General features: G+C 41.6%; 1 protein-coding gene across 7 annotated transcripts; it reads left to right on the top strand.

The window, feature by feature from the left end:
• Positions 1-27,533, top strand: pnpla6 (patatin-like phospholipase domain containing 6). Of its 7 annotated transcripts, XM_069714631.1 has the most exons (37): positions 1-82; positions 1,754-1,842; positions 4,019-4,063; positions 4,373-4,460; positions 4,571-4,653; positions 4,777-4,868; positions 4,999-5,139; positions 5,251-5,410; positions 5,753-5,833; positions 6,257-6,385; positions 6,596-6,676; positions 7,749-7,884; positions 8,025-8,096; positions 9,146-9,246; positions 9,533-9,712; positions 10,641-10,718; positions 10,897-11,102; positions 11,303-11,434; positions 11,577-11,700; positions 12,003-12,116; positions 12,189-12,264; positions 12,353-12,502; positions 12,643-12,706; positions 12,995-13,163; positions 13,352-13,534; positions 13,660-13,781; positions 14,073-14,229; positions 14,421-14,537; positions 14,669-14,738; positions 18,079-18,195; positions 20,049-20,158; positions 22,115-22,270; positions 22,491-22,643; positions 23,791-23,907; positions 24,101-24,188; positions 24,529-24,674; positions 25,518-27,533. In XM_069714631.1, exons 2-37 carry the CDS (start codon positions 1,795-1,797, stop codon positions 25,590-25,592), a joined length of 4,161 nt encoding a protein of 1,386 aa, XP_069570732.1. In that variant the 5' UTR covers positions 1-82; positions 1,754-1,794; the 3' UTR covers positions 25,593-27,533. The 7 variants fall into 7 exon arrangements, with proteins under 7 accessions (XP_069570732.1, XP_069570738.1, XP_069570733.1 ...); XM_069714632.1 differs by lacking the exon at positions 1-82 and having other exon boundaries at positions 1,496-1,842; positions 13,663-13,781; XM_069714634.1 differs by lacking the exons at positions 1-82; positions 20,049-20,158 and having other exon boundaries at positions 1,496-1,842; positions 22,122-22,270.
• Positions 27,534-27,745: the final 212 nt, after the last annotated feature.

Here is a 27,745-nt window from a genome sequence, read left to right as displayed (position 1 = left end):
GCAGCGAGGTGGTATGTAGCCGGCCCGGATGAACTTTAGCAATCATCGCTTCTGTGCAGCAGCTCAGTCTGTTCTTCCCCTGGTAGGTTCAATATTGTAGTTTGAAGTAACAGAGTAGTTTACTTCTCGACGGCACAGGCAGCTCGGTTATTTGTCAAATATTAGTTTTGTCTAAAGCATTCCTTGCAAAAACATCTATAAAAACACTTCTGCAGTCAATCTAAAAAATAATAACTTCTAACAATAAAAAAAAAAAAAAAATAAAAAAAACTTTAACTGCCAACACACTTTTCTTTTTTTTTTTGTCAGTATGATTTATTTTTGTCTTATGCTGTGATGCCTTAAATGTCCTGTCTAAATCCCTAATCGGGATGGCACCAATTTACTGGGACAGTAAGAAGATCATCCCTTTTTTGGGGTGAACGGGGACGGATGGATGGATAAAAAGAGGTGAGGGGGTTACCATCTGGAGAGGTTTTTATCTGTTATCTGGAGAGCCTGCTGTGTTCAGACAAAAGCCTGGCCCTCTGTTCTCGGCAGTATGCTGTTGTCTGACACAATAATTTGATTCCTCGCTGTCTGTAGAGTGCAGTTAAAGCGATTTTGAAGGAGAGATTAAATATGGTTTTTCGAACCAGACAGTTAAGAATACAAAGAGTTTAGTCTACTTCTCTTTTCTAACCACGTTGTCTGGTTTGTCTTCAGACTGGTTTTGCTGTAGCCTGGAACCGTTTGGTTTGTTTGTTTGCATGCCGGTGGTGGGAGACATGGCCTGAAAATATTTTGGGGGGGAATTTCTCAGATAACTTTGTTCATGACGGTATGGCAAAATATTGACAAATATTTTATTATTCGTTTCATGAAGGTACAATTGTAACAACATTTGTTTCGTAGTTGTGCATGTTTGCATAAACTTGACAGTTTGTACTCAGTAAACAAGAATTATCTCTCAATTCCTCAGTTTGTAAACCACAACAGTTACTCAAGAGTTTGATTTGAATTCTGTTTAAGATATAACTGTACATAGGTCATGCATATATCAAATGTGTTGCGCTGTATACCAGTATAATGTTACATTACTTGTTGTCATTTGGTCAACAAATTGGAGTCTTGCCCTTATCACTGAATTTTTTTAATTTTTTTTAATAACATCAAAAATAATACTGACGATATGAACATTATCATTAGTATAATTGAACAATGCATGATGGCACCCCCGTAGTAGCAATAGTAACAATAAGAAATGTTCTCAATAGTAAAAACTTTGGTGAGGTCATTTTGTCAGCCTTTGGAAATCGCCCTGATATGACTTGTATATCCTGACGTTTGGTTTCGTAGCTGGGTAGCAGCCACACACAAACTCTGCTGAGTCCTGACATGTGACTGGATGTTTGATGAAGTTGAGTTCCAACAAGTGAGGAGAATATTTTCATGGATGCCACTGCAGAGTCAAGAATTAAAAAAAATTTTTTTTTTATCGTCTTTATGCGTTTGTGCATGAATGAACATGTCTGCTTAGACCTTTAATCTGTCTTTTTCGCAGCAGACATTTTCACTCGCAGAAAAAGCCCAGATGTTGTTTACAGCCGTTTAAAATGTCCCAGTAAGCAGTGACAGTGAGCTAACAGGCACTCTAGTAGTTCCCTGAAACTGAAACAAAAGCAGCTAAATAGATTTCACTCACCATGAATTTTAAACAGTGACATGTCACAGTAGCTTTCTGCTAAATAGGCATATCTGTCTTTGTTTCCAGTGGCCGTTGATGGACCATCCCTATGAAGAAACAGGATTACAATGGGACAAAGTACCTCGGAACAAGAGGTCCAAGGAGGCAATCCAAAGGTTGGTTTGTTTACTGTATCTATTTGTCTATGGAACAATTGTAAATTGTGAACATGGTTGTGGTAAATGGGCTGCCAGATATGGGTGTAAACAAAAATGGGGAAACTGAGTCTATTGTGCCAGAAATGCAAATCTACCCTTGCTTGTTCGACCAGAAATAAAACCAGAACTGGGTACAGCCACAGTGGTCTGACACGGTGACCTGCGAGCACAAAATACTGTGCTGATAGCTTACTGGATAATAGCCACTTCCTCTACATCTGTAGTCCCTTTAACACAACACAAATGGCAGCCAGCCATTACCACAAGACATAACAGCAGATTATAAAATTGCAGCATCAGTCAGTATTAAGTAGAACTGCACCCAACTCAGAATTGGACTATTAGTTCTTTTTTTTTTTTGGTCTTATAGACTGTTTGGCAATCAGAAAATTCTCAACACTCCTTTTTGGCCAGATTGCTAAACGGCCCTCACTCGGCCTGCTGCCTTTCACCCTTCTTCGATTTCCCATAGTGTCCACGTAGGTCTCCCAAAGCGCGCGAGTCCGCAGCTCTCTGAGCCTCACGTTACTCCCGTGCGTGCCCACAGACCTCCCACGGTGAAGGCTGCAGGCAGCCAGGACCCGTGTGGTCTTTCCCAACTGAACTTGACAGTACAAGCAGCCACAATTACAGGTTATAACAGTCCCACAATGAAGCAGATTTCCCAGTCACTGGGGACTTTCAGCTTCTCTTTGAATTAGAGTTAGCTTGCCAGTCCGTCTGCCAAACATTGCTTCTCATTAAAAAAAAAGAAAATTCTCGAAAAAAAATTTGTAGCCATTGCCTGAAGACAATTGGACATGCTGCTTGTACATGTTCCACACTTGAGCTTTGATATCTAAACTCCATCGTGCCCACTTGAAGTCTCTAGTTGGAAGTATATTTCAATGTGCACATGCTGCCTATGTTCTCACCATCTGTTAGCCCCACTGTCAATTTCCCCTGTGTCCAGATCGGGCCTTTTAGTGCCAAACAACTTTTAGCTCCTCACATGCTAATCAATAACCACTGATAACAGACATATAGTCTCACTAGCTATCAGCCAGAGCACTAAAAACCTATTACTCTCGCTCTTACAATAGTGTTGCTAAGCACACACACACACACACACACACACACACACACACACACACACACACACACACACACACACACACACACACGCACGCACGCACAGCACACAGTAAAACAAGCAAGCTTATTTTGGCTACAGGATCTTTGAACCCGCTGCACTGACAGTCTTGTTTTGTTAACTAAAGAAGTAGGAATGCATGATATTGGATTTTCTTGCTGATATGATAATATTTTCATATTTTGTTTCACATATTTGTCTTCTTCTTTACCAATTCATAGTAAAGATCGGGAGGACTTTTTCTTGGCGTTGTAGCTCCTCCTTGCCTGACCGACGCCGAGCAATCATTGAATAAAAAAACTACGGCGTTCATTACGCACGCTTACAATAAATTCCACACTGCTGACACATTGCTGATTCTTGATTCAAAAGCACTCAGACTCTCGGGCAATGGCATTAAGCCTTTAGGTGTAAGTAAAAGGTTATTTTATCTGCCTGTCATATACAACAGACATTTGCATTTTAGGCCAATATTTCATTTTTAAGTCTTTATCGGGCGACACTGATTGGATCCTGATGATATTATCATGCATTCTTATAAAGAAGTATTTATCTTTACAGCATCAATCATTAGTGATGAATGTGTCCTTAATCAAGCCAAAGGGAGAACATATTTTTGCTGGGCTTCTTGCTTGCCTGCGAGCCCAGCAGTTTACATCTGGAAACCCTAGTCTATAAATAGTGGGCAGAGCTCTGTGTGGTGATCTGTTTTTAATAGTGTGAAACATGGAAGTAAGGACACGAGTGTGCAGAAGATCAGATGAAATGCTGCATCTTTTATCCCCTTGTCCTCTTGTTTGCGCTGATAGCCAGACAATCCTGCCCCCGAGGCAAATCTCTCAGTCCCACATTCCTTTACACCTCAGTGGAGGCGAAGTCTTCGAGCTCAGGCTTCATACAGCTCTGTTTCAGTCTGAAGAAGTTAGCGTGCTGACTCTGCAAGTTGTTGTATTTTGTATTTAAGATTAGTAATGGGTCTCTGCATTTCTCTTGTTACATTAGGATAACATCAAATCATTTGTGGAGGAAGAACTACAGACGAGCATGGTGAGTATGTGATGAGGTTTCACTGAGAGTTTCACTTTTCTCATTGACTGCATTCAGCTGCTGTTTGGTCACCGCAGCAAGGGATTATATTACAGCCAGACATGACTCCCCTTTAGTTACTGAAAACAAGAAAATTGATTTTAGCTCAATATTATTAAGAAACGCACAAGTAGGTTCAATAGTACTACAATATTAAGTATTACTTAAGTAATACTTTTAGTACATTTAAAACACCCAAGAAACTACAATTACATTTATCTCGTTGTACACGCGTCCTTGACTCTTCCTCTTTTCTTAATCTTTCTTCAGATGGTGGGGATGGTGATTGGTGCAGGCATCGCCATAGTCCTCATCGCCATCCTCATCTTTTTCATCTTGCGGAGGATCCAGCTTCGAAGTCAGTAACTGTCGAGATGTATTTTTTATGCACTGAAAACACTTATTGATTTCCATGAAGGGTAGTTGTATGTATTTCTATCTTAATTTGTCATTTACTCTGATTTGAAGACCTGGAAGCTCAGGAGGCACCAAAATACCGCTTCCGCAAGAGGGACAAAGTCATGTTCTATGGGCGAAAGATCATGCGTAAAGTGAGTGTGTATGTTTTAAAACAATAATCATTCAAAAGCCAGTATAGTGGCATCCCTTCACTTCCAGTGTTGTACATAATGCAAAAATAATACCATACTTAAGCCAAAACTGTTCTGCGACAGGTCTCCCAGTCTACCTCTTCTCTGGTGGGTACTTCCTCCTCCTCCCGGCCACGCCTGAAGAAGAAGCAGAAGATGCTCAACATTGCCAAAAAGTACATCACAAAGCTCACTCCCAACAACCGGAAGACTTTCCTCACTGTACTGATGTGATGACAACAACACGCTTCTCAATCTTTTTTATCTCTCTCCATCCTGTTGTTTCCTTGCCTCTCCTTTGTGTAGGATCCTGCGCTTTAAGAAGGAGGTGCCGATCCTTCAGGCCAAGGAGCCCCCTCCCTCAGTGCTGGAGGCGGACCTTACCGAATTTGATGTGGCCAACTCCCACCTCCCCTCTGAGGTGCTCTACATGCTCAAAAATGTCCGGTAGGTTTGTCGTCTGTGTGACAACTAAACTCCGACGGAATGAATTACTGTCCAGCGCTCAGTTTTACAAACCAGGCGTGACCTAACCCCTTCTTTTGTCTGTCACTGCAGTGTGCTGGGTCACTTTGAAAAGCCCCTCTTCCTGGAGCTCTGCAAACACATGGTGTTTCTGCAGTTCCAACAAGGGGAGTACGTCTTCAGGCCAGGCCAGCCCGACAGCAGCATCTACGTGGTTCAGGATGGAAAACTAGAATTGTGCCTTACTGGATCGGTACGCAGGCTTGTGTGTCCCACTTTTGTCACATTGACCTGTGAATTTCATGTAACAATTTAATGCAAGCTCACACACACAGGGGAGCAAATCTACCAAGGTGCTTAACCATTGGAGTTTAATCTCTAACAACTTATTAACACTAACATTTGAATTAGATCATCATTAGGGATGTATTTTAGAACCAGCATACAGTTTCAGAGGTGTTTAATAAGTATTACATTGGATATTTGTCCTGCTAGAGATATTGGTGCAGGTTTTATCTTTATGTGTGACACTGAGTGTAGCTACTCCAGTTTTTAGGAAAACATGTGAACACAAGTTGCTTTATGTGTCTTCCAGGATGGCAAAGAAAGTGTGGTGAAAGAGGTTTACCCAGGAGACAGTGTCCACAGCCTCCTCAGTATTCTGGATGTCATCACAGTAGGTCATGCCCACTTCTTGCCACACTCACAAAGCTGCACACATAACTCCACACCTACACACACAAATGCTTTCCCAATACACACACCCATATTTCACAAATTCCAGGAGAATGGCATGAGATAAGTGCTTTTATGTCACTGTGTGGGACCTCATCCACTTCCTGCTGCAGATTATTTGATCCTCACATCATTAACATTCACCTGATGACTCGTCAAACCAATTCCACTGGTGTGGTTATGACTCTCATTCATATTCAGTTAAAAAACAACAACTTTGAATTGGATATCATTGCAATGGTTTCAAAATCTGTCTTAAATCTAGCGGCTGGTAGTGATAATAAAGCATCATTCCACTTTAAGCTTCTTTAAATACATTTAGATTCTGACAATGTGAAGTATTCTGTGGGATCTTTCTGTGCAGGGCCACCAGAAGCCTTACAAAACAGTGTCAGCACGGGCTGCAGAGGTTTCCACTGTTCTCCGTTTACCTGTAGATGCCTTCCTGTCGATATTTGAGAAGTACCCTGAGAGTCTAGTGCGAGTAGTACAGGTGAGTTGTGGGTTTGTGTAATTCTCTGCAGTATTGTATTTGTTTTCCAATATTTATTCCAGTTTTAATTTAGAGGACATATTTAGAGGTTTAAGTTCTACATGGAGGCTAGACATCTATGCACTTACAGAGATGATGTGGTTTTGATAAAGTAATGTATTTTTTTCATGTGACACATCAAATGATTAATTTCCTGTTTTATCTGTTCAGATTATCATGGTTCGTCTCCAAAGAGTAACAGTTTTAGCCCTGCACAACTATCTGGGGCTGACCAATGAGCTCTTCAGTCATGTGAGTTTAACACACACACACACACACACACACACACACACACACACACACACACACACACACACACACACACACACACACACACACACACACACACACACACACACACACACACACACACACACACACACACACACACACACACACACACACACACACACACACACACTCACAGTGGACCAGGCAGAACAATGCAAACATCTTTGGTAACAGTATAACCACTGCCAAGGTATAATCTTAACCAACTGTGGACCAGATAAGAAGATAATCCCACCCACCTTCCCAGTGTGTGAGGAAGTATTTTACAGTCCACAGTATCAAGTGTTTTATGCGTTAAGATCAAGCACTACCACACCTGTTTTACCTGAATCAGTAATCGGACAAATGTCATTCAACATCTCTGTCAGACCAGTCTCCAAGCAGGGATGTTGTTTTGAGGCCAGATCGAAATCTGTCCAAAAGATCATTTACATTCATGTGTGCAATTCAGTTCAGAAAGTTTAGTGAATAAAAAGAGCTTTCTCAATATTTTTTCAAACAAAGACAAGATTACAGAAGCATCTGTAATCACTTAATGCTGAAGCTAAACTAAAAGTGCCAGAATGGACTTAAACCAACTGCAGTGTTCAGAGATAGGAAGTCAGCCATTGACAGTTTTCAGCACATCAATTTACAAGCAATTGAAAACATTTTTGAAAAGCTGGTTGGCAGGATGTCACAACAGAAGGCGGCCGAACTGAAATTATTCACGACATCCTCCAGAGTTTTATTATGAAATAGCACTGAATGTAGCCAATCCAGCCAAATAGCTTCAATTTTCTGATAGGATGGCTGACCACACTGCAATAGAGAAAGCAACCATTGCACGCAGTCCTAACTTGTCCTGTGAGCAATCACGAGTGCCTCTGTCCTCGTGGCCTGGACGCCACTGTGCTCCGTACTCAAACTGTTTTCATTATGATTTGTGTCACTAAATGCTGAGGTGGTGTCTTTCTTTCCACTTTCTTAGCACACGCTCTAACGAACCATGTACCTCACACACATCATCCGTATACTTAAACTTGTTTTATAGGAAATGCAGCCCTGTCGTCTGCCGCCTCCGTCACCTCACCCTGCTCGCACCAGTCCTATCCGCCATGGCAAGCGCTTTGGCAGCCTGACGGTAACTGAGGAGCACCGGGAAGCTGCCATTAAGGGTGAACTTTCAGGTAAAGTATACAGCCTAACTCGAAAAAAACTGAATTTTAATTGTATAAAGGGTTCAACTAAAGCTTAAGATTTTTTTTCTTCCTCTGCTATTTCTGTTTTTGGTTGACTCATGAGTGTTGCACATTTAATTTATTCTCAGGAGGAGAACAAGGGAAGGATGGAACAGTTCCAACTCTTAGTAGGACAATCTCCATGCCTGTGGACATCGCTGGTGAGGGACTTCTCTTACTGTTTTTTACTTTTACAACTGGATAGTTTGTTCCTGTACACTGTGCTATTTTCAAAATGTACTCATGGGGAAACAATGCTGAGATGCCTTAAGTTCAATTATGTGACCATGACACCACAAAGGATTCAGCTCAACTGAGGTCTCCTGATATTGTATCCACGTATAATACACTACATGTCCTTATCTTTGGGCATGTCCACCTCAGTCATAGTGAAAGCATTTTATTTAAGGTGCAGGCTCCTTAAGTTTGCTTCTTTTGAACAGGTTAGAGCAGTTCGTAATCTCACCGCAGCTGATTGAAAGAGAAGTCAATGACTCACATCGGATTTTCAAAACCGTAATCAACAGTGCAATTAAATAGGCAGGTAAAACTATCTAAACCATTTGCAGGTGAGGGCACATTACCACAGAGAGTGAAACCCAGCAGCAAAGTCAGACATGGAAAGTCTAGTATGACATAACTTTGGCCGGAAAGACAGAGCCAGACTCATCATATCAAACTTTAGATTTGATTTGTTTGAGCGTATCAAACTCTGCATCCAAACTCCTCAGACTCGGAGTAAAGGTACTTCTGGCAAAATTTGCAATTCGATTTTTTATTTATATAATTTAAGTGCCTGAATTTGGGCTGGACAAATCAAAGTCTGAAAAGATGCAACAGGACTTGGTTTTCTTGCTAATGTTTACACTGATTAAATGCAGATATGTTCACTGTCATACAAGTAGTCAAGTCTTCTCTGGCATTGTTGCTTACAAAAAGGATTATAGGATGTTTGGACAGGATAGCTCAAAGAGAAATGTGTTTATTGAGACTTACTTTTACAGAAAGATTGCTGTCAAATGGAAATATGTGTATACAAAGGTTCTGAAAAAAGCTGTACATTAGAGATTGATGACCTATTTTCTGAAATATGAAATGCATTTTGACCCGCTTGTATTATTTAGACTATTAAGCTTTCACAGCTTTTGTGTTGTTTACAAACACAAACATTTTTTTTCATTTAAGATCAATTATTTTGTTGTTTGTACAGGCATACAGAAAAGTCTGAGATCAGATTTTGACATGGCATATGAAAGAGGACGGATTTCTGTCTCTGCAGAAGATGGCAACACTCCTCCCACCTTTACTCGGGTCAGTACTTTGCTCAATCTTGGGACACAAACGAGATAAGGTTGACTTTTTATTGATTCACAAACATAAAAGTTGGTAATTGCAGAAACAACTACAGTGACATTTGATAGCAAAGACTAAAGGTGAGCCACAGTATATAGCAAAAAAAGTGTGACAATAAAACACTTTGCAAAAAAACAAAGTTATATGTCAGTGATAATTTATAGTTTGTTATGGATTCAGATTTACTGTTTTTAACAGGAGTGAAGCCCCATTTTAACATAGTCGAGTTTGTATATCATTACAGTCTGTATCCCAGGACCAGCGTGAGAGGAAGGTGACGGTAGATGAAGTTCCATCAGGGATCTACCTGTATCGGGAGGAGGAGCCGGTTGTGGACAATATGTTTGCACCTGTATCCAACCGATCCAGCGCTGCTCTGTTTGAGGAAGCTCAGAAAGAGATTCTCAAGCTCATGAAGATTGAGGTTTGCGTTACTTTTTTGTTCTATGTTATTGTATAGAGCGGTTGGTCGATATGGTTAATGTGACGATATTTGAGGGTATTTTTGCGATAACGTTATTCTTGAGGATATGATAAAATCCTGATATATATTTTATTATTTCAAGAACATACGGTTTTACTAAAATAAGTGTTGTTGTTTAAATGTCAGTATGAACAAAGCAGTTTAGTTTAACAGTCAAAATAAAACCAAAGTTTGTTGCACATCGGAATTTTTGTAACCAAACCACTTCCACATTACTGAAGCTGCTCCCCCTTTTTGGAGCTGACTTCTCCCACGTTTCATAACTGTCAGCCGTGTTTGTGGTTGCTGTGCATAAGTTAGCTTGCGTTATCACCACATGAATGTTTTTATCATAATAAAAATGATCATGAGTAATGCCATATAGAACACCACTACTGTGTAGTATTGTCTCCTGTCTGTTTCATATGATGTCACTCATTGTCTTTAAAAATACAAGTGAAGAAAGACACCATCCCAAAACAAATCTTACCAGCAGTGGCCATAATACGAGCTCCATTTTGTTGTGATGAATGATGTTATCAAATTAGCTTCCATGTCATTGCACTGATCATTTAGAAAACTAAGTGTTGATATTGAGGCTGAGGTGACAAAAAAAACAACCTCTGGACTTAATCTATGGTAGGAAGTTGCACACATTCATTTGATGCAATATGATGTCAGCCGTCTCTGTGCCTCGAGTAGGTATTGCTACACTTAATCTTTCAAAATATCATGTTAGTGTAACGACATCAGAGTATGATAGAAGAAATACATGTTGCAATGAATCGAGACCTTTCATCCACATTGTTGTGTCATATTTTTCTTCTCCATTTATCACTGCTTTTCATGATATTTTTGCCTTTTTCTCTTCCTGTCTTGTCTGATCCAGGACCCTTCCTTGTTAAATGGGAGAGTGACTCTGCACCATGCAAAAGCTGGAGCCGTCTTGGCAAGACAGGGAGACCAGGTACTTTACACAAGACATGCTCGAGTTCCCCTCTTTGAGAATGGACTGATCTGTTCTGATCCTTTTAGCTGTATTAGTAAACCAGTAGAAAAGTATAGTCGTCAGATACTGTAGTAAATATCATAACTAAACCTCGCGATTCTGCTTCCTCTGTCTCTTCTTATTTTCACTTCTTAAGGACGTGAGTCTGCACTTTGTCCTGTCTGGTTGTCTTCATGTCTATCAGCGGATGATCAACAAGCAGGAAGCCGTCTGCTTGTTTGTGACCCACCCAGGAGAGATGGTGGGCCAGCTCGCCGTGCTCACTGGAGAGCCACTTATCTTTACCATCAAGGCTATACGAGACTGCACTTACCTGAAGATCTCCAAGTCGGATTTCTATGAGTGAGTCGTAGGGGAAACATTATTGTGCAAAACATGCGAGTCATAAGTTTATGTCACAGTTTTCTTCATATTTGACATTTAAAAAAATCACCACGGGCAGTTATACATCTATATAGTCCCCCTATATTTACTTTGACCACATTTTAAGGTGGTTTACAGTCTGCATTTGCTATCTTTGTGTTGTGTGCTGCCCTCTGCAGGATCATGAGGGAGCAGCCCAGTGTGGTGCTGAGTGCAGCCCACACAGTGGCCATCCGCATGTCTGCTTTTGTCAGGCAGATGGACTTTGCTATTGACTGGATGGCTGTAGAAGCTGGCAGAGCTCTCTACAGGTACTCTACTATTAGCTTTTTCTTTGCACAGACATATAAAGAAATATTTAGTTTCTTGTCCTTTTTTTTGGCACCGTTCATTTACAATTAACTTGTATTGGTTACTGTAAAATCTTGTTTTTTTCCCACTTCACATCTGTAGACAGGATGACCAGTCAGACTGCACCTACATTGTTCTGAATGGACGTCTGCGTTCAGTCATCCGCAAGGCAAATGGAAAGAAAGAACTGGTTGGGGAATACGGTAGAGGAGACCTCATTGGTGTGGTGAGAACTAGACTCTGTTCCCCTCAATCTCATTCTGCCTTTGTAAAACAATAAATAAAATAAAAAAACACACAGTTATCAACATTAGCTGAAAATGAAATTGTCACAAAGTTTGGATTGGATGTCATTTCTACACGATTTACTCAAACAAATATTTTTGAACAGTTTTGAGTGACTGACTTACCCAATCATCCAGCTATAAATGTTGATGATACAGTTTATTATTATTATTACTTTTATTACCCTGCTGTCATACCACTTTTTAGTTTCATAAATAATATCTTATGGTTGTACTTTTTAAGGTGGAGGCCCTGACCAGGCAGCCAAGAGCCACCACTGTCCACGCTGTAAGAGACACGGAGCTGGTTAAACTGCCCGAGGGGACACTGAACAACATCAAGAGAAGATACCCACAGGTCAGTTACTCTGTCAATGAAAACTTGAAGTGATGTGAGTGTGTAATACTCACGTTTAATTTCTGTGTTTAGGTGGTGACGAGGTTGATCCACCTACTGGGTCAGAAGATTCTGGGGAATCTGCAGCAGGGTCGTGGGCCATTCTCAGGTAAGATGATGATGATGATGATGACGCTCTTACTCCAGCCTCGTGCTTCTCCCACATACTCCATTAACACACTGTGTTTATCTTCCAGGTTCAGCCTTCAGTCTGCCCAGTATGGCAACAAGTGCTGATGTCACCAACCCTGCAAGCAACCTCTCCACTGTGGCTGTGCTGCCTGTATGTGACGAAGTGCCGATCAACGCCTTCAACCTGGAGCTCAGCCATGCCCTCAGTGCCATTGGTAAGACCCACCAATTTTCAGTCCTTTATTTTCTTTGGAATTTCTATGCGTCCTACGTCAGTATGTTAACAGATTGGAGTCATGTGGACTTGTTTACTGGTTTTTGCATTTATACTTTTTTGTACTGCCTCTGTTTGTAGGACCTACTCTACTATTAACCAGTGAAATAATCAGAGAGCGTCTGGGTGCTTCTGCTTTGGACAGGTCAGTCTGACAATCAGAGAATCATCTCAGTCATTCTTACATCATCACAAAAGCCAACTACAACCTGTTTTCATTATCTTCATAATTCCTTTATTGGTGGCCATCGTTTCCACTCACTGCACTGTATCTCTTTATTCTTCATAGCCTTGTTCCTGTTGCATACAGTACAGTACATTTGTTTGTCTAGTTTAAGTTCAACCCTGTCACTTTCCATTCCTCTCAGTCTGTTTCGGTCAATTGAAATGCTACTCCACATCCTCATGTCGGCTTTTATTCCCTATCTGTCAGTATCCATGAGTATCGTCTCTCCGGCTGGCTGGCCCAGCAGGAGGACATCAATCGTATTGTCCTGTACCAGACTGACAACACCATGACCCCGTGGACCCAGCGATGCATCCGCCAGGCCGACTGCATCCTCATCGTTGGCCTGGGGGACCAGGAACCTACGCTGGGAGAAGTATGTGTGTGTGTGTGTGTGTGTGTGTGTGTGTGTGTGTGTGTGTGTGTGTGTGTGTGTGTGTGTGTGTGTGTGTGTGTGTGTGTGTGTGTGTGTGTGTGTGTGTGTGTGCAGGCATGGAACTTAGGAGGGAGCAATGAAATGGTGACAACTGAACTTAAACTCTTTGCACCTGTTTTTCTCTCCAGTTGGAACAGATGTTGGAAAACACAGCAGTCCGGGCTCTGAAGCAGCTGGTCCTTCTGCACAAAGAGGATGGACCTGGCCCTTCCAGGACGGTCGAGTGGCTTAACATGCGTAGCTGGTGCTCAGGGCATCTCCACCTCAAGTGTCCCCGCAGAGTCTTCTCCAGACGCAGTCCCAGCAAACTGGTATGAAGCAAACCTATTTATTATTTCGAGATGTTTGCTGTCAGTTAGTTCCCCATTTGTGTTGCTACATGTTAATTACAATTTACTCTTTTATTGTATTTTCATGTGTCTCTTTGATGTTTGAGCAGAGGGAGGTGTATGAGAAGGTGTTTGAGAAGACAGCAGACAGACACAGTGATTTCTCTCGGCTGGCCCGAGTCCTGACTGGAAACAGCATCGCTGTCGTGCTGGGAGGAGGCGGAGCTAGGTGAGCGGGGTTAATGAGACCTGAACCACAAAAAGCTGCACAAACATGTTCAGCAACCCTTAACTACCCTTCAGTTTACCTTTTGTGTAAGGAAGTATTTCTAATGTGAAATACACCTGTGTTGTGCCCCAAATATACGAAAAGAATCAGCTTTGGGAAAATGTGTCCATGTCCTCTTTTTCAAACCCTCTGTGATTTGGACTTTTTTGTCTAAATTAAATTTATTGTATATGTACTCGACGTCTTGTGTACCTGCCTATTGTAAAAAATGTTTTGCTTTCCCTCATGCAGAGGCTGCTCACATGTCGGTGTGATGAAAGCTATGGAGGAAGCAGGGATTCCTATTGACATAGTGGGCGGGACATCAATCGGCTCATTCATTGGTGCACTGTATGCTGAGGAGAGAAGTGCCGTTCGAACCAAACAGAGAGCCAGAGAGTGGTCCAAGGTGCAGTACACGTCTTTATCGTTGTCAAGTCATTTCTTTTGTGGTTCATGTCCGATAACAAGTTTGTTTTTTTACCTGAAATGACAAAAATAATATTTTACCCAGCAAACTTCAATTCAACTTTTTGAAGGGCAAAGTTTGCTAACTTTACATAATTGTGTATGATTTATCTGTGTTTTGTTGCTTAACAGGCAATGAATTCGGTGTTTAAAACGGTCCTGGACCTTACCTATCCTATCACCTCCATGTTCTCTGGCTCTGCCTTCAACACCAGCATCTATAAAGTGTTCCAGGACAAACAAGCTGAGGTGAGCGACTGCGGTACAAAATCCTTTTTTTCTCTGTCATGCGCCAAAAGACAGATAGGTCATGTCTTTAATCAGTCATTAGGAAAATACTGATAAAGTTTACAACACTGAAATACATTCTGTGTCCCCAGGACCTGTGGCTGCCATACTTCAACGTCACCACTGACATCACAGCCTCAGCCATGCGTGTTCATCAGGATGGTGAGTGACAGCTGATCTGACTGCAGGGACCGTGACCCCTCTCTATTGATATTTCAATTTTTATAGGTTAAATGTTATCTTAAGTTTTGTACGAGATCAAAACAGCACTTTTGGATGTTATAGTATTTTTGCATTTACTAGGATTATTTGATAGGACACATGCTGTTCATACACGTAGACAGTAAATGGAATGACAAGATTTAACACAACTTAATCCAATTATGCTGCCCTGAATGACAGAGAACTAATGTGTGAAATTGGCTTTGACTTCAATATGTTTCGAATGTAACTAAGCTGTGAGGAATGCTTGAAGCAGGCAGTCTGAAGTAAAGTGGCACTGTGGCTAAAGCTATTACCTAAGTGAATACAGTGGCATGTTGTTGCACTCATCAATCCCTCAGAAGTTACTTCAGGCAATGTAATGTCTCTTATTCTTCATAGGACAAGTCTATAAATATTATGTTTGTAGACATAACCTGGAGCAGTACACACAAATTAAACTGGTTTATGCATCATCTAGAGTGACTGCATGTCTTCAGGATTATGATTTGAGGCAGATATACTCTAAATCAAACTGAACCTGTTGTGTGCTCAAATTCCACTTTGGCCAAATACTACAACTGGAGGTGTGTTTGGTTAATAGTGTCCCCGCCAGCCGGAGGACACTTGTAGTCATGCTCGAAGTAGAGGTTTGATTCTTCGCCGTCCGTTTGGTTACACACAATGAGTTTAGAGCGGGAAAGTATGACCTATGTTATTTTCTCTTGCTATAATTTCTGGACATCCTTTAAATGCCTCACATGCTGACTTTACATTAGACATTACATTTTCCTAATATTTACCAGAAGGCCTCGCATGCAGACCATTGATAGACACTACAATTTACAGATGTCCCTTAAATGCCTCAAGACTATCTGTAGATGCTATAATTTACGTGGGTCTCCTAAACGCCTCAAATTAAAACTATGTGCAGATGTTGAAATTTACCAGTGTTCCCTAAACGCCTTAAATGCAGGCTATCGCTAGATGCTAGCGAGGCAGCTGTGCACAGAGAAGCTTCTGGTCCCCACTCTGTTACTGCAGCACACAAACAGGTGAATTTCACGAGAGTGAAATTTCAAATGTTTTGGTTTCCGGTGATACTCTCTACCCTGGCAGGCCACGACAGGTAGATCCTCTGTATGGGGGAAACGCTGGGTTATAATTTGGTGCGGTTATTCTCTGTCACTGCATCAACACAGAATCTTCGAAGTCCACATTGAGATGTGTCTTTGAATCAAGTCATTTGCACACCTCTAGCTGGAACCAGTTTTAAGTTCACATTTAAAACATTATAAGAAAGCGTATGTTGTGAACTAGAGGACTAAAAATGTTTGAATGGCGGCCTACATACGCTGCACTCATCAAAGCTGAGTGCATTCCTTCATTTTAGTTGCAGTTATTTTGCCTTCACAAACATGCCAGTTTCAATCTGGTTTGGAGTATCCACTGCCAAGCAGTTACAAGGTCATTTTAATAGATACGTGCAAAATAAAACACTTAGGTTTCTCTGCTTGGATCTGTATTTGCTGCAAATGTTCTGTTTGCATAAAAATGCACCATCGCTAACATTAGCTAAAGTAGTTCTCTGTAGCCTAAAATGCTTCCCCCATAAACCCCACAAATCCATTGACAGTTTTCTGTGCCAATATAAAGCGAACTTGTAATTTACAGTATTGTAAATCACATTAAGAAGTTGCTAGTTTCATCATCAAGTCAATGTTTTAAATTGTTGGATTTGAGGAGTTTATGGGTTTTCAGGCCTGAGTCCTGCAGGGAAACACTGAATGCTAACGTTTGCATCTTGGCATGTGTATGAACTAACTGCTGGCGCAAAGCCTTCTCCCTGTTTCATCGTCCCCATCATCTGCTTCTTTTACTTTTCTTTCTTTCTTTCTTTCTTTCTTTCTTTCTTTCTTTCTTTCTTTCTTTCTTTCTTTCTTTCCATATGCTAAATTGATGAAGCTTACTCATTGTTCTGTGTCCATCACATTTGTGTCTAAAACTCACAGATTAATTCCTAGATACGACCCGTATGTCAAGTCTTTCTCGACATAGAGACATCACAGAGATGCCCTTTTATAGGTGACGCCATAGAAAAAATAACCCGTGTAGTCGCTGACCTTAAAATGCTGAATCCCCCGCCCTTATGTCCATGTCAACATGTAGGATCCAGAACACTTCACCTTGCCTTTTCCCTCCCCGTCCATTTAATGACATCCCATGTTGCTTCCCTCACTCCTTTACCTCCATTCTGTGCTTTCTGTAGTTTTCTGGTTTGCTGTTGTCAAACATTTCTAGCTCAGTGGTCTCTGGAATATGTCACTTCGATGCCAGTCATTGAAAGGGAATAATAATTGAATGCCATTTTGATGGGTGTACTGTAAGGTACAGAGTGTCCTGGGTTTGTGTCACTTTCTTTGGTTCTGTCCAGTGAGAGAGACTCAAGACTGAGATTTAAAACTTGCCAGAACCCAAACAGAAAACCTTTCCTGTAAAACCTAATTTATTTCACAGTTTTGTCCTCATTCCACAGTTTGGAGAATTTAGTTGAAGCCCCAGCACTGTGAAAGTGATGGTCTCTCTCTGTTTCTGTCTCTGTCTCACATTTTCTCCCTCTTTCTGCCCTTCGCTCAGTTTTTCTCTCTCCGCTCGCCTCCCTCCTGCCCTGCTTGTTGAACCAGTCCTCTAACAGCCTTAATACTATTTTTAATGTTTAATCAACACAACAAAGAGACTGTTTTTTGACAAATCAAGTTTGCATACACGTGTTGTCATTCATTCTCCTTTTTTGGTTGATATTTACATCAACAACAGCTTTTAATGAAACTTAACCTCAATTATATTGTTCCGAACGTGTTTTGGTATGAACGTGTTTTGGTATTATTACTCGGAACAAAGCTTCGTATTTCTTTGCCTTCGAATAGTTGAATTTGATTGGTTGTGGAGGCAGTCCTTGAGTAGGCTTTTGTATGAAACTGGCCTCATTTAGAATTTTTTTTTTTTAAACCACAGGCCTGAGTAAGTAATTTGGTTGAGATTATATTCCCCCTCACTCTGTTTTGCTCCTTGCAGCCTGTTGCATTCCTCTTCACTGTGTTGCAGCCATTTCTCTCTCTTTGTTCCTCCTTTTCTTTTTCCGCACTCTTCTTCTCTGTTTCTCTCTCTGTCCTTCTCTCTCTCTCTCTCTCTCTCTCTCTCTCTCTCTCTCTCTCTCTCTCTCTCTCTCTCTCCATCTGTGACGTGGAGTCCGGGCCCATATTTGATGTGTTCCTCCTTCTCCATCTCCATTTCCCGACAGGTTGCGTCTGGCGCTATGTTAGAGCCAGCGCCTCCTACACCCCCTATTTACCTCCCCTGTGCGACCCCAAGGATGGCCACTTGCTTGTGGATGGTTGCTATGTTAACAATGTCCCAGGTCAGATTATAAACACCCGCTCACCACCACCATCCCCCCCACACCTACCGACCTCCCCCCTCTCCCCCCATCCCTAAGTCGACAAACAACCACTCGGCTACCCTCCTCTTCTCTCGTCTCCCTCCCAAGTTCTCACTCGTAACTAACCCCACCTCAACCAGGTGGACATTGGGAGCCCATGGTTTGGAAGGAAAGACTTAATCCCACGTATCTTAAAATTGATACAATTAGTGCATCATGTATTACTGAATAATTACCTAAAGCAAATCTTATCCTCTCTCCCATTGGCTTGTTATTCACCCAGACAACACACTTTCTTCAGCTGGCTCGGCGCCACCTTCACTTTATTTGTTGGATGTGATGTTTTGCCCGTGCATGTTTGGACATCTGAGGGTCATAGAGAGATGCATGATCATCAGGCTTCTTCTGGCACCACATATTTTCGAAAAACTTCCCCTTTTTTAACGTTCCGGATGTGGCTTGTAAAAACTGATGTCGTCCTGCACCACCGTACGTGCTTTTATTTAGGTAGTCTTTATAAAAGCAGTCGTGAATTGCAGATGGCTACACTTTGTGATGCGAGTCAAACTTGAGGTCAGGCACAGAAAACAGACTCTACTTTGTGTTTTGATGGAAGGAAAGCTGATTGTGTTGAAAGTGATATTTGTGCTTCACTGGAGACGGTGAAAGGCCGCGCCATGTCAACATCACATCAGCCTGCTGTCGCTGTGGGTCACTGTGCATTTCGGTGGGTCTAAACGCCTCCTTGCTGTGCAGCTTGTTTCCCCAGAGGGTGTCCTGCTTCTATTTCATTTCAATCATCTCTACCCTACACAGGAACATGTTCAGTCACTCCTTTCCAAGCTGCTGTCTTCTCCCCTGGCTTTGCTTGCTCTTATGTGCATGCCAGTGTTAGATACAGAGAACCCATCTATATGTTTTTTTCATAAATATATATTGATGGCATGTATTACTTTTTTATTTTGAATTTTTTGAGAATATGTTCTGGATCCTTGTGTTGCATATTATAGCCTCCTGTTCAAACTGAATACAGCCCTTACATGTGTAGTACAGCTAAGAAATGTGAAGAACTGGTAATGTGCAGGTGGTCGTTCCCTTAAAGTCTTGTTTCAATGAGATAATTCTGCCTCAGCATTCACATATACTCCATGCACAGTTGCACCCCTCGCTTTTGTCTGCGGTGCTCCTTATCCTTCCAACCCATGCAGCGCCCGGCCTGCTCCTGCCCCCTGCTGCCACTGACCTGTACTGCAGGACTGGATAGGCTGGTAGCTTCCCTGCCATGTTCACTGTGAAAGATCTCCAAACATTGTCACTTCAACATCTGCTGCTGCTCCTTCTCTAGACACGTTGACAATCAAAGTAAGTCAGCTACACATTTTTTTTTTTGTTACTACTTCAGATCAGTTAATTATAATCAGATGTTACTATAATAACTTGATAAAGGAGCAAAACCAAATCATCACCTGCAACAAAGCGCTGTTGTTGGGACATAGTTTGGAGATTTTAACTACCTTGGCTCTCTGTGATGGTTGCCATTTACTTTTTTACCTGCTGCACAAGTCACTCAGGGTGTGTGTGTGCGAGGTAATGAGGTTTTCAGTGGTGTACAACAGAGTCTAAAGGTGAGCAGAACTACAGTCCTGGCCTTTGCAGGGAATCGGCGACCTTCTTTTTGTCCGACTTCCCTCTGGTGTTTGGATTGCGGTCTGTGTCGACACTAATCTGAAACGTATAGCAAACGTTATTGAGATGTTATTCCCCCTCCCCCTCACCCCCTTACGCCTCCCTCCTCCCTCCCTCCTTCCCTCCCTCCCTCCCTGGTGTGCCAGGCTCTCTGTGGCGCTATGTACGGGCAAGCATGACCCTCTCGGGGTACCTGCCGCCTCTCTGCGACCCCAAAGATGGCAACTTGCTAATGGACGGTGGCTACATCAACAACCTGCCAGGCAAGTACAGGTGGTAACCCCCAACCCCAACCCCCACCCCCGCCCAACCCCACCCGCCCAACCAGCGTACTGTACCATCCTCAATGTCTGCCTACATCACATCCTGTCTCCCGGTGGAGGGGGAAGGTGGTGTGATGGATGGGGATGCTTTTTATGGGGTGGGTTAATCAAGTTGGTAATATGTAGACGCTTGGTAAGTAAGTAGGGCTTAACACCGACGGAGAGAAGTTCAGTGCTGGTGCCGAGTTTTCCTCATCTGAATATTGAACCAGTTCAGATCATTGATTAATCCATCTCATGAGACAAATTAGATCAATTCATTAAACTGAAAAAATAGTGATTATCCATGAGTGTGTATTATTTAATCAAACTTTAAAATATTCTGGTTTACTCGATGGGGAAAAGTCAGCATTTATACTGAGAATGGATTCAATTGTATATAAAGAAAAGGTTATTTCTCAAACTAAGAAACACAGAATTGAACAGGAGGAATGTATTTGTCTGTCAAACCGCCTGGTGTCCCATAGGTATAGAATTAAAAAAAAAAAAGGGGAAATGGGTCACCACCAGTATAACATTTGTTGGGGGAAAACAACATAGCTTCTGACATTAAAACTATAGTGTGATTTTTGCTTTTTTTTTTTTTTTTTTTTTATGCCATAAAACACCAGTCTGTTTTAAGATTAAAATCTGATTCCTCTTATGGTAAAGATGAGCCTTTTTTTTTGTAGGGCTGGTAATATGGTCATATCATGTTATCATTCTGTCCAAATTCATTATTTCTGGCCAGTATTAATTTAAAGCACAACTGTTTGTTGGAAGTTTTACATGTTGGTCTCATGTAAAGCACAATAGTGGAACACTATTAGCTTGATTTTTCGAGGTGATTTGTTGTATTTCATGTCATCATTTATTTTGTGATACTGATTTCAACCATATTGCAGAGCCCCACAATTCTATTTACCACAATTTAAAATTTTTTTAAAAAAAAAATCACTATTTACCTTCTTTTCAACCAAAAGAAAAAAATGTGCAGTGTGTGTGTGTGTGTGTGTGTTTAGACTGAGGGGAGGAGCTTTTATTTTGTCTGCGCACCATTAACTATATTTGAATTACCTCAAAGTATTCAAAACTGCCCCAAACCAAATGTACATATTCCTGTAATGTTTGTGTAAAAAGTCAAACTGAAGTAAGACATAAGCTATTTTTAGCTTTTATTATGATGCGCAGATGAAAACTCCCCAGAGTCTGTGTAGTTATGACATCGAATATACTCTGTACTGATGAAACAGCCATATTTCACAAAGTTGCAGACCGTTCTTTTGCATTACTCTGTTTGTTATGGGAACTATGTGTCATTGTGTCCCAGGCGATGCTCTTTTCTGAGGTTTGTGAAATATGGTGCATTCTGGGCTCAAAGATTGATCCAGCAAAAGGGAGCCTTGTGAAATCAACATCCTTTATTTCTGAATTGTATTACTCTGCCTTCTCCCTGAAGAGTCCGTCCGCCATCAGCTGCTTTTATAGTTGTTCTTGGCACATTGGATCAGTGCTTTGGGCTTGTGGGATGTTTTCTTGTTTCTGTCTTCGAATAGGCTCAACACCACAAAAATGCCGCAAGGCTATTTTTTTACACTAACTAGTCAATGAGAAAGGTCATGACCTCAGGCCCTGTGCTCGCTAGCCAGGAAAGTATACGATTTTCTTTTTTGAATTGGAGCGTTCTATGTCGCTAATTGGCCATAAATGCATCTTAAAACTGTATGTTTTTGTGGTGTAAGTCTGTTGGAACATTCTGTCTCCAAAAATGAATGTTTTAAAGAAGTTGAGATTATCCTGAAACAAGCTTAATAACACGGGATTCATTCTCTTATCATCTGTGCTGCTGGTTTTTGTCATGTCGTGTTTGTGCGTCTGTGTGCGTGTGTGTGAATCCTGGTGTTAAACACCCAACAGCGGACATTGCAAGGAACATGGGTGCCAGAACAGTCATTGCCATCGACGTGGGTAGCCAAGATGAGACTGACCTCTGTAACTATGGTGACTGCCTGTCGGGCTGGTGGTTGCTGTGGAAACGGATCAATCCCTGGGCAGAGAAAGTAAAGGTACAGTACAGGTTTGCAGCACAAGGCCTCCGTAACTATTGATGACTCAGCTACTTCAAATATAGAACACTACATTTCATTGCATCTGATCAATACGTGGCATTGATTGTTCTGCTGTGCGATGAGCAGAGAACAGTATGGTTTTTTTTTTTAGGAGTGCCAGTAGTGGATTCTGTTAGCCTGTGGTCTAATGTGATGCTCATGCTGCCCACCTCTGCAGGTGCCAGACATGGCAGAGATCCAGTCCCGGTTGGCCTATGTGTCCTGCGTGCGGCAGTTAGAGGTGGTGAAGAAGAGCGCCTACTGCGAGTACATCAGACCCCCCATCGACCGCTTCAAGACCATGGACTTTGGCAAGTTTGATGAGATCTATGTGAGTTCATTATTATTATATTCATTATTTAGAAATAGGGTGCATATGTGTGAGCAAGAAATTACTTTTGAAATCGCTTTTTATGACCATAAACCCTTTTCCACTGCCAGTAACGGCTCGACTCGCCTTTCGGTACCAGGTACTTTTCTGGATTTCGTTTTCCACTGCAGACGGCAGCTCTCTTATGCGTCTTCTATTTCACTACAGCGACGTTGCATAAAACTTCCCTTAAATCATTTTCAACGCCACACACACAGTGGCTTAATCCGTTAATCTGCAACCAGCGTCCTCCTCAGCTAACCACGTTGTGGTTTTGCGGGTTGATTAACCGGGTAGTCCAAGGAATATAAAAAAAAATGTCAGCCACTAATGTTGCTTGGCTAGTTAACAGAGGCCGGTTTGTGCAGGATGACTGTTTCGCGTGCAGTGTTTTCACGTCACCTGTTCATTGCGGCAGCTCACTTGGAGCCTCAACATAGGTGATACCACATACTGTAAAGTACCAGGTACAATCCAAAACTTTTTGCCTGATGTAAAACCAATAACAGTCAAGAGTGGAGTCAAGCTGAGCCAGCATCAGTGGTGGAAAAGGGTGAATATCCAGCCACCGGTGAATGTAGACATAATATTTATTTTTGATAAAACATATAGGTTTGAAACGTTTCAATAAAAATAAATAAAGATACATACAAATAGACTGAATCATATACAAGGTGGGAAGGTGGAATATGTAGCTATCACAGTCAGCACTGATTCTGGTTATGTTGATGAATTGTTGCTTTGAAGACTGTGTGAAGCAGTTTGAGTTCAGAAGAACTTGTCCTGAAATTCTTCTGTGGGCTCTGTCAGCTCTCTGGGCCCGGCTTCATGACATTATTACATTTCATTTAGCTGATGCTTTTATCCAAAGCGAATTACAATAAGTGCATTTCAACCACGAGGGTACAAATTCAGAACAACAACAACAACAATCAAGAAAGTACAATTTTCTTCAAGAAAGCCAAACTTCAAAGTGCTATAAGTAAGTGCTTCACTGCTGACGGTATTTATCAGAGTCACAATCAGAGTGAGAAGTATTTCCTCTGAACATGCATCTACCCAAGTTACAAACACTTTGTGCTTCTGTTTAAACCACTGTGTAATTCAGGATGTGGGCTACCAGCACGGCAAGTTATTGTTCACCGGCTGGGCTCGAGGTGACATCATCGAGAACATGCTGAAGGACCACCGTTCGGCCGACTACAAAGACAGCAAGAGAACCGACGTGAGAGGAGCGCGCGCGCGCGCACACACACACACACACACACACACACACACACACACACACACACACACACACACACACACACACACACACTTAGACCATACATGTAATATGGTTGATGTATATCATACATGTTCACCATCAACGTTATTACTTGAATTCGTTATAATATTGTTAACTTCTTGCCTCTTAGTCCTGCACGTGTCCAGGAGCTGACTTCACTGACCTTGCAGAGATTGTATCCCGGATAGAGCCGGTCCAAAGCTACGTAGCTGCAGAAGGTGAAAGATCGCTTCAAGAATTCCTTTTATAGTGGTTGAAATATGTTATTCTCCTGCTTTTAAACCATATTAAGTTAGCTTTATGGCTGTGTATAAAATATTGTGGCCTTTAGCACAGAGCCTGCCCACGTTAACTCCTTGTTACAGTCATTCACTCGATGTGCAGCTCCCCTTCGAGATTTAATCAGTGTAATAAATAACGGTTTGTCTTTCACCAGCTCCTTTTTATTGAAATACAGCAGGAGATGTCCCGGATACTTTATGGCTGCTATATAAAGCGGGTGGATCAGTCACACCATAAATTCTGTCTGTAATATCTCCTCTAAATCTTTCTATTCAGCGGAGGAGTCAGACTGTCTGACGGAGTACGAGGAGGACGGGATGGACACGGTGAGAGAGGAAGAAGGGGAGGAAGATGAGGACGAGGCAGAGGACGCTGATGACCACTCCCCCGGAGAGTGGGGACAGAATGGAGTTTTTCAGACTGTAAGTAAACACACAAAAGCAGTGTTTGTAGAGCCGTGTTGCCCGCAAATATTTAATTTACACATTAGGGTGCCTCACTGGTACATTTGATGACATGGTCCTCCGTTAACACAAACACACACTCATTAATTTGGTGCCAATTAGAGAAAAAAAATGCCTTACTGTCACGAATCCTCACTAAACCAACGAATATGTATTAATATAAATTATAAACATTATATTCTCAAGCTTTTTTAAAAATATGTAAAAGTTTAGAAGGACACAATGGGCCTGAGGTCTGGAATTCAGAGAGTGTTGACATACAAACTTATCACGTCGTTGTTTTTTTTTACTTTTATGGTATTTGTTGAGGACGAGCAGATATCGACACTGCATTAATAATTCTGTAACCCAGATAAAAATCGACTTTGAGTCGAGTCTTGTCAATGAAACTGCCAATATCTTTCATGTTTCGAAGCACAGCTCTCCAGATGTGTCTTCACACAATTTAAGGACTCCAATGTTCATTATGTACAACAATGAAGGTGCATGATAGAGCAAACAGAATATTGATGATATTCTTTCTCGTTTGGGTCAAAAATATTCTGCGCAAATAGAAAAAAACATACATACTCTGTTATTTTATTCCCAATTCTTTTCATGACAACAAAACTTTTACCTCGGGTGGCCTCGCATCATAATCAAAAAGTTTACTCCAAAACAGGCGCATAAACACGGATCTGTTATCTGTCTGATATCTTGTGTGCAAATATGACATTTTGGCACCAGAGGAACACTTAAATGTCCTCCTTAAGTTTCAGCTGCACTGAGCAGGTAATAACGGCATTACCTCATGCTCTGCAGGATGAAGAGAAATCGGTGAGGCAACGCAGGAAACTCGCCAGCGACTCCAACACCTCTGAAGTCTCGGACTGCTGACAGAGAGCCACGGAGGAGTAGTAGGACAAGAACAAGGGTCTCAACTTCTGGGTCCATAAATTGTCAAGGCTAGAGACATGGACGTCACACTCAGCCCTTGAAGCCCCTGAAACTCTGAAGTACTGTTTTTCTGTTTTCTGGAGGGGGAACCCCTTTTTGTCTTCTAAGCCGTTGAATCTTTTTTTTTTTTTTTTTTTTTTTTTTTTTTCTCCATCAGGTGGCTTCTTCTTGATAATTACAGTTTCAAGTAAGAACAGGCTTTGAAGGTTTCCTCCTGCCCGGTGTCTTTATTCTCACCGACACATCAAACTGAACCCGTTTGCCAGAATCTCTTCCACAACAAAAGACTGACTTAAACTACAAATCCAACAATTCAAATAACCTGCATGTCCCATCTGCATCTCTGAATCTTTATGTACGTTCTTTAACGTCGGTACAGCTTCCCTCGTTTGTGTGCGTGAATGTTACCCGTGTGTGAGCGGGAGCGTCTGATGCAGACGTCCAAAGCTGCGATTTGTTGACACTGAAAAGAAAGTAAGAACGGCGGACAGAAGATTTGTAGTTACTAACGGTTATGTAAGTTTAGCTTTCCGGGGGGTGAGGTAGGCAACGCAGGAGGACCGGATGTTCATGTAGACGCCAAAGTGGACTTGTTGAATTAACAGAGGTTGGACCAAGTTTAGGAAGAAGGACGAGGAGAAAATAAAATGAAGAGATATTTAGAGAGAGAGAGAGAGAGAGACGTTGATGAATAGTGTAGAAAGCTAAAGTGGGGGTTTAAAACAATACAATTATGAGATAAAAGTGTGTAGAGAAGGAAAGCGATGGATCAGTGAGAAAAGTGTTATTTTGAGTTGATTTATTTATCATTTCCGTACAATAGGGTGAACTATTGGTTGGCTAAACCGATCAGAGGGTGGACAGAATGCGTGTTGGAAATTCGGGGTGAATGAGAGGATTTCCGCGAGTGGATGACATCGTGTCTGAGTGCTTGAATTTGTTGTGTTTTTAGTTGTTTTGTTTGAGACCATGACCGATGAAGACGATGCCTTCTCAACCGGTGTTCGACCCGCTCGGAGCGAACATGACCGCGGAGCCATCATCTCACCGACACTACACAACAAACGGGTGTGTGCCTGCCTCTGCTCGCACAAGATCACACACACACACACACACACACACACACACACACACACACACACACACACACACACACACACACACACACACACACACACACACACACACACACACACAGTACTCAGGGTTCCTGCGTATAACTTGACATTCATGAAAAAAAGGTTGTCCTCTGCTAGTGGATATAAAGGTGTAAGTGAGAGTGTATCTCAGACTGTAAAGGTACAATAATCTCCCAAAAAAAAACCATGCCAATAATTTACTGTCAACAAATCAGTTATTTTGACTGAGTAATACGCAGAAATCCCGAGTAATCAGACACCTCTAACGGGCAGAAATTCACCTCGTGTAACACTTAATTCATATGGACCTCTTGTAGAAATTGTAACAAGATTATATTATAATATACACTGTTAATATTCATATATGTATATGAGGTGGAAATTTGTAAGTTGATGCTTTGCTGCAAAACAAAGGAACTACACTTAAAACAGGGCGTTTGTTCTCTTAACATCAATCTGTTGTTATGAACAGTTGCCAGACTTGCTTCTTTTTCTTTTTCTTTATACGTGTTAACTAATGGCTTTTTAAATTGGGGGGGTGGGGAGGGGGGGGTGGGCTGATGTCTTATTTTAACAAACTTGGCTTTAGCGGTTTTGCACTGAAACATTTGAAATATTCCTTGCTCAGAAGATGTTTGGTTTAATAATTGCCATCCACCTTGATATGCCAAGGGAATCTAAGGAGTAACCACAGGTTATAATTTAATATGCATATTGGGAAATAAACATAATATGCATCCTGTTATGTGTATTTTTTTGTTTTGTTTTCTTCATTACATGCGTCTCATGACATTCACTGGTTTTTATTTCCAAGCTGGATGCAGTCCTTTTACTAATATGTTTGCAAATCAGTAGACACTTATTTGTGGGTGAAGTTGGCACCAGTAGTTGGTTCACGGCACTGATGTTTGTTTTTCCACACAGGAAAAGTATCTGAAGTTTTTCAGTGGTACA

This window comes from Brachyistius frenatus, unplaced genomic scaffold, assembly GCF_029030835.1.
Source record: "Brachyistius frenatus isolate BFR_SWC_R1_liver_20210118 unplaced genomic scaffold, ASM2903083v1 Contig_132, whole genome shotgun sequence".
NCBI lineage: Eukaryota > Metazoa > Chordata > Actinopteri > Embiotocidae > Brachyistius > Brachyistius frenatus.
Note: the sequence above shows the minus strand (reverse complement) of the source record. Positions and strands in the feature narration are given on the sequence as shown.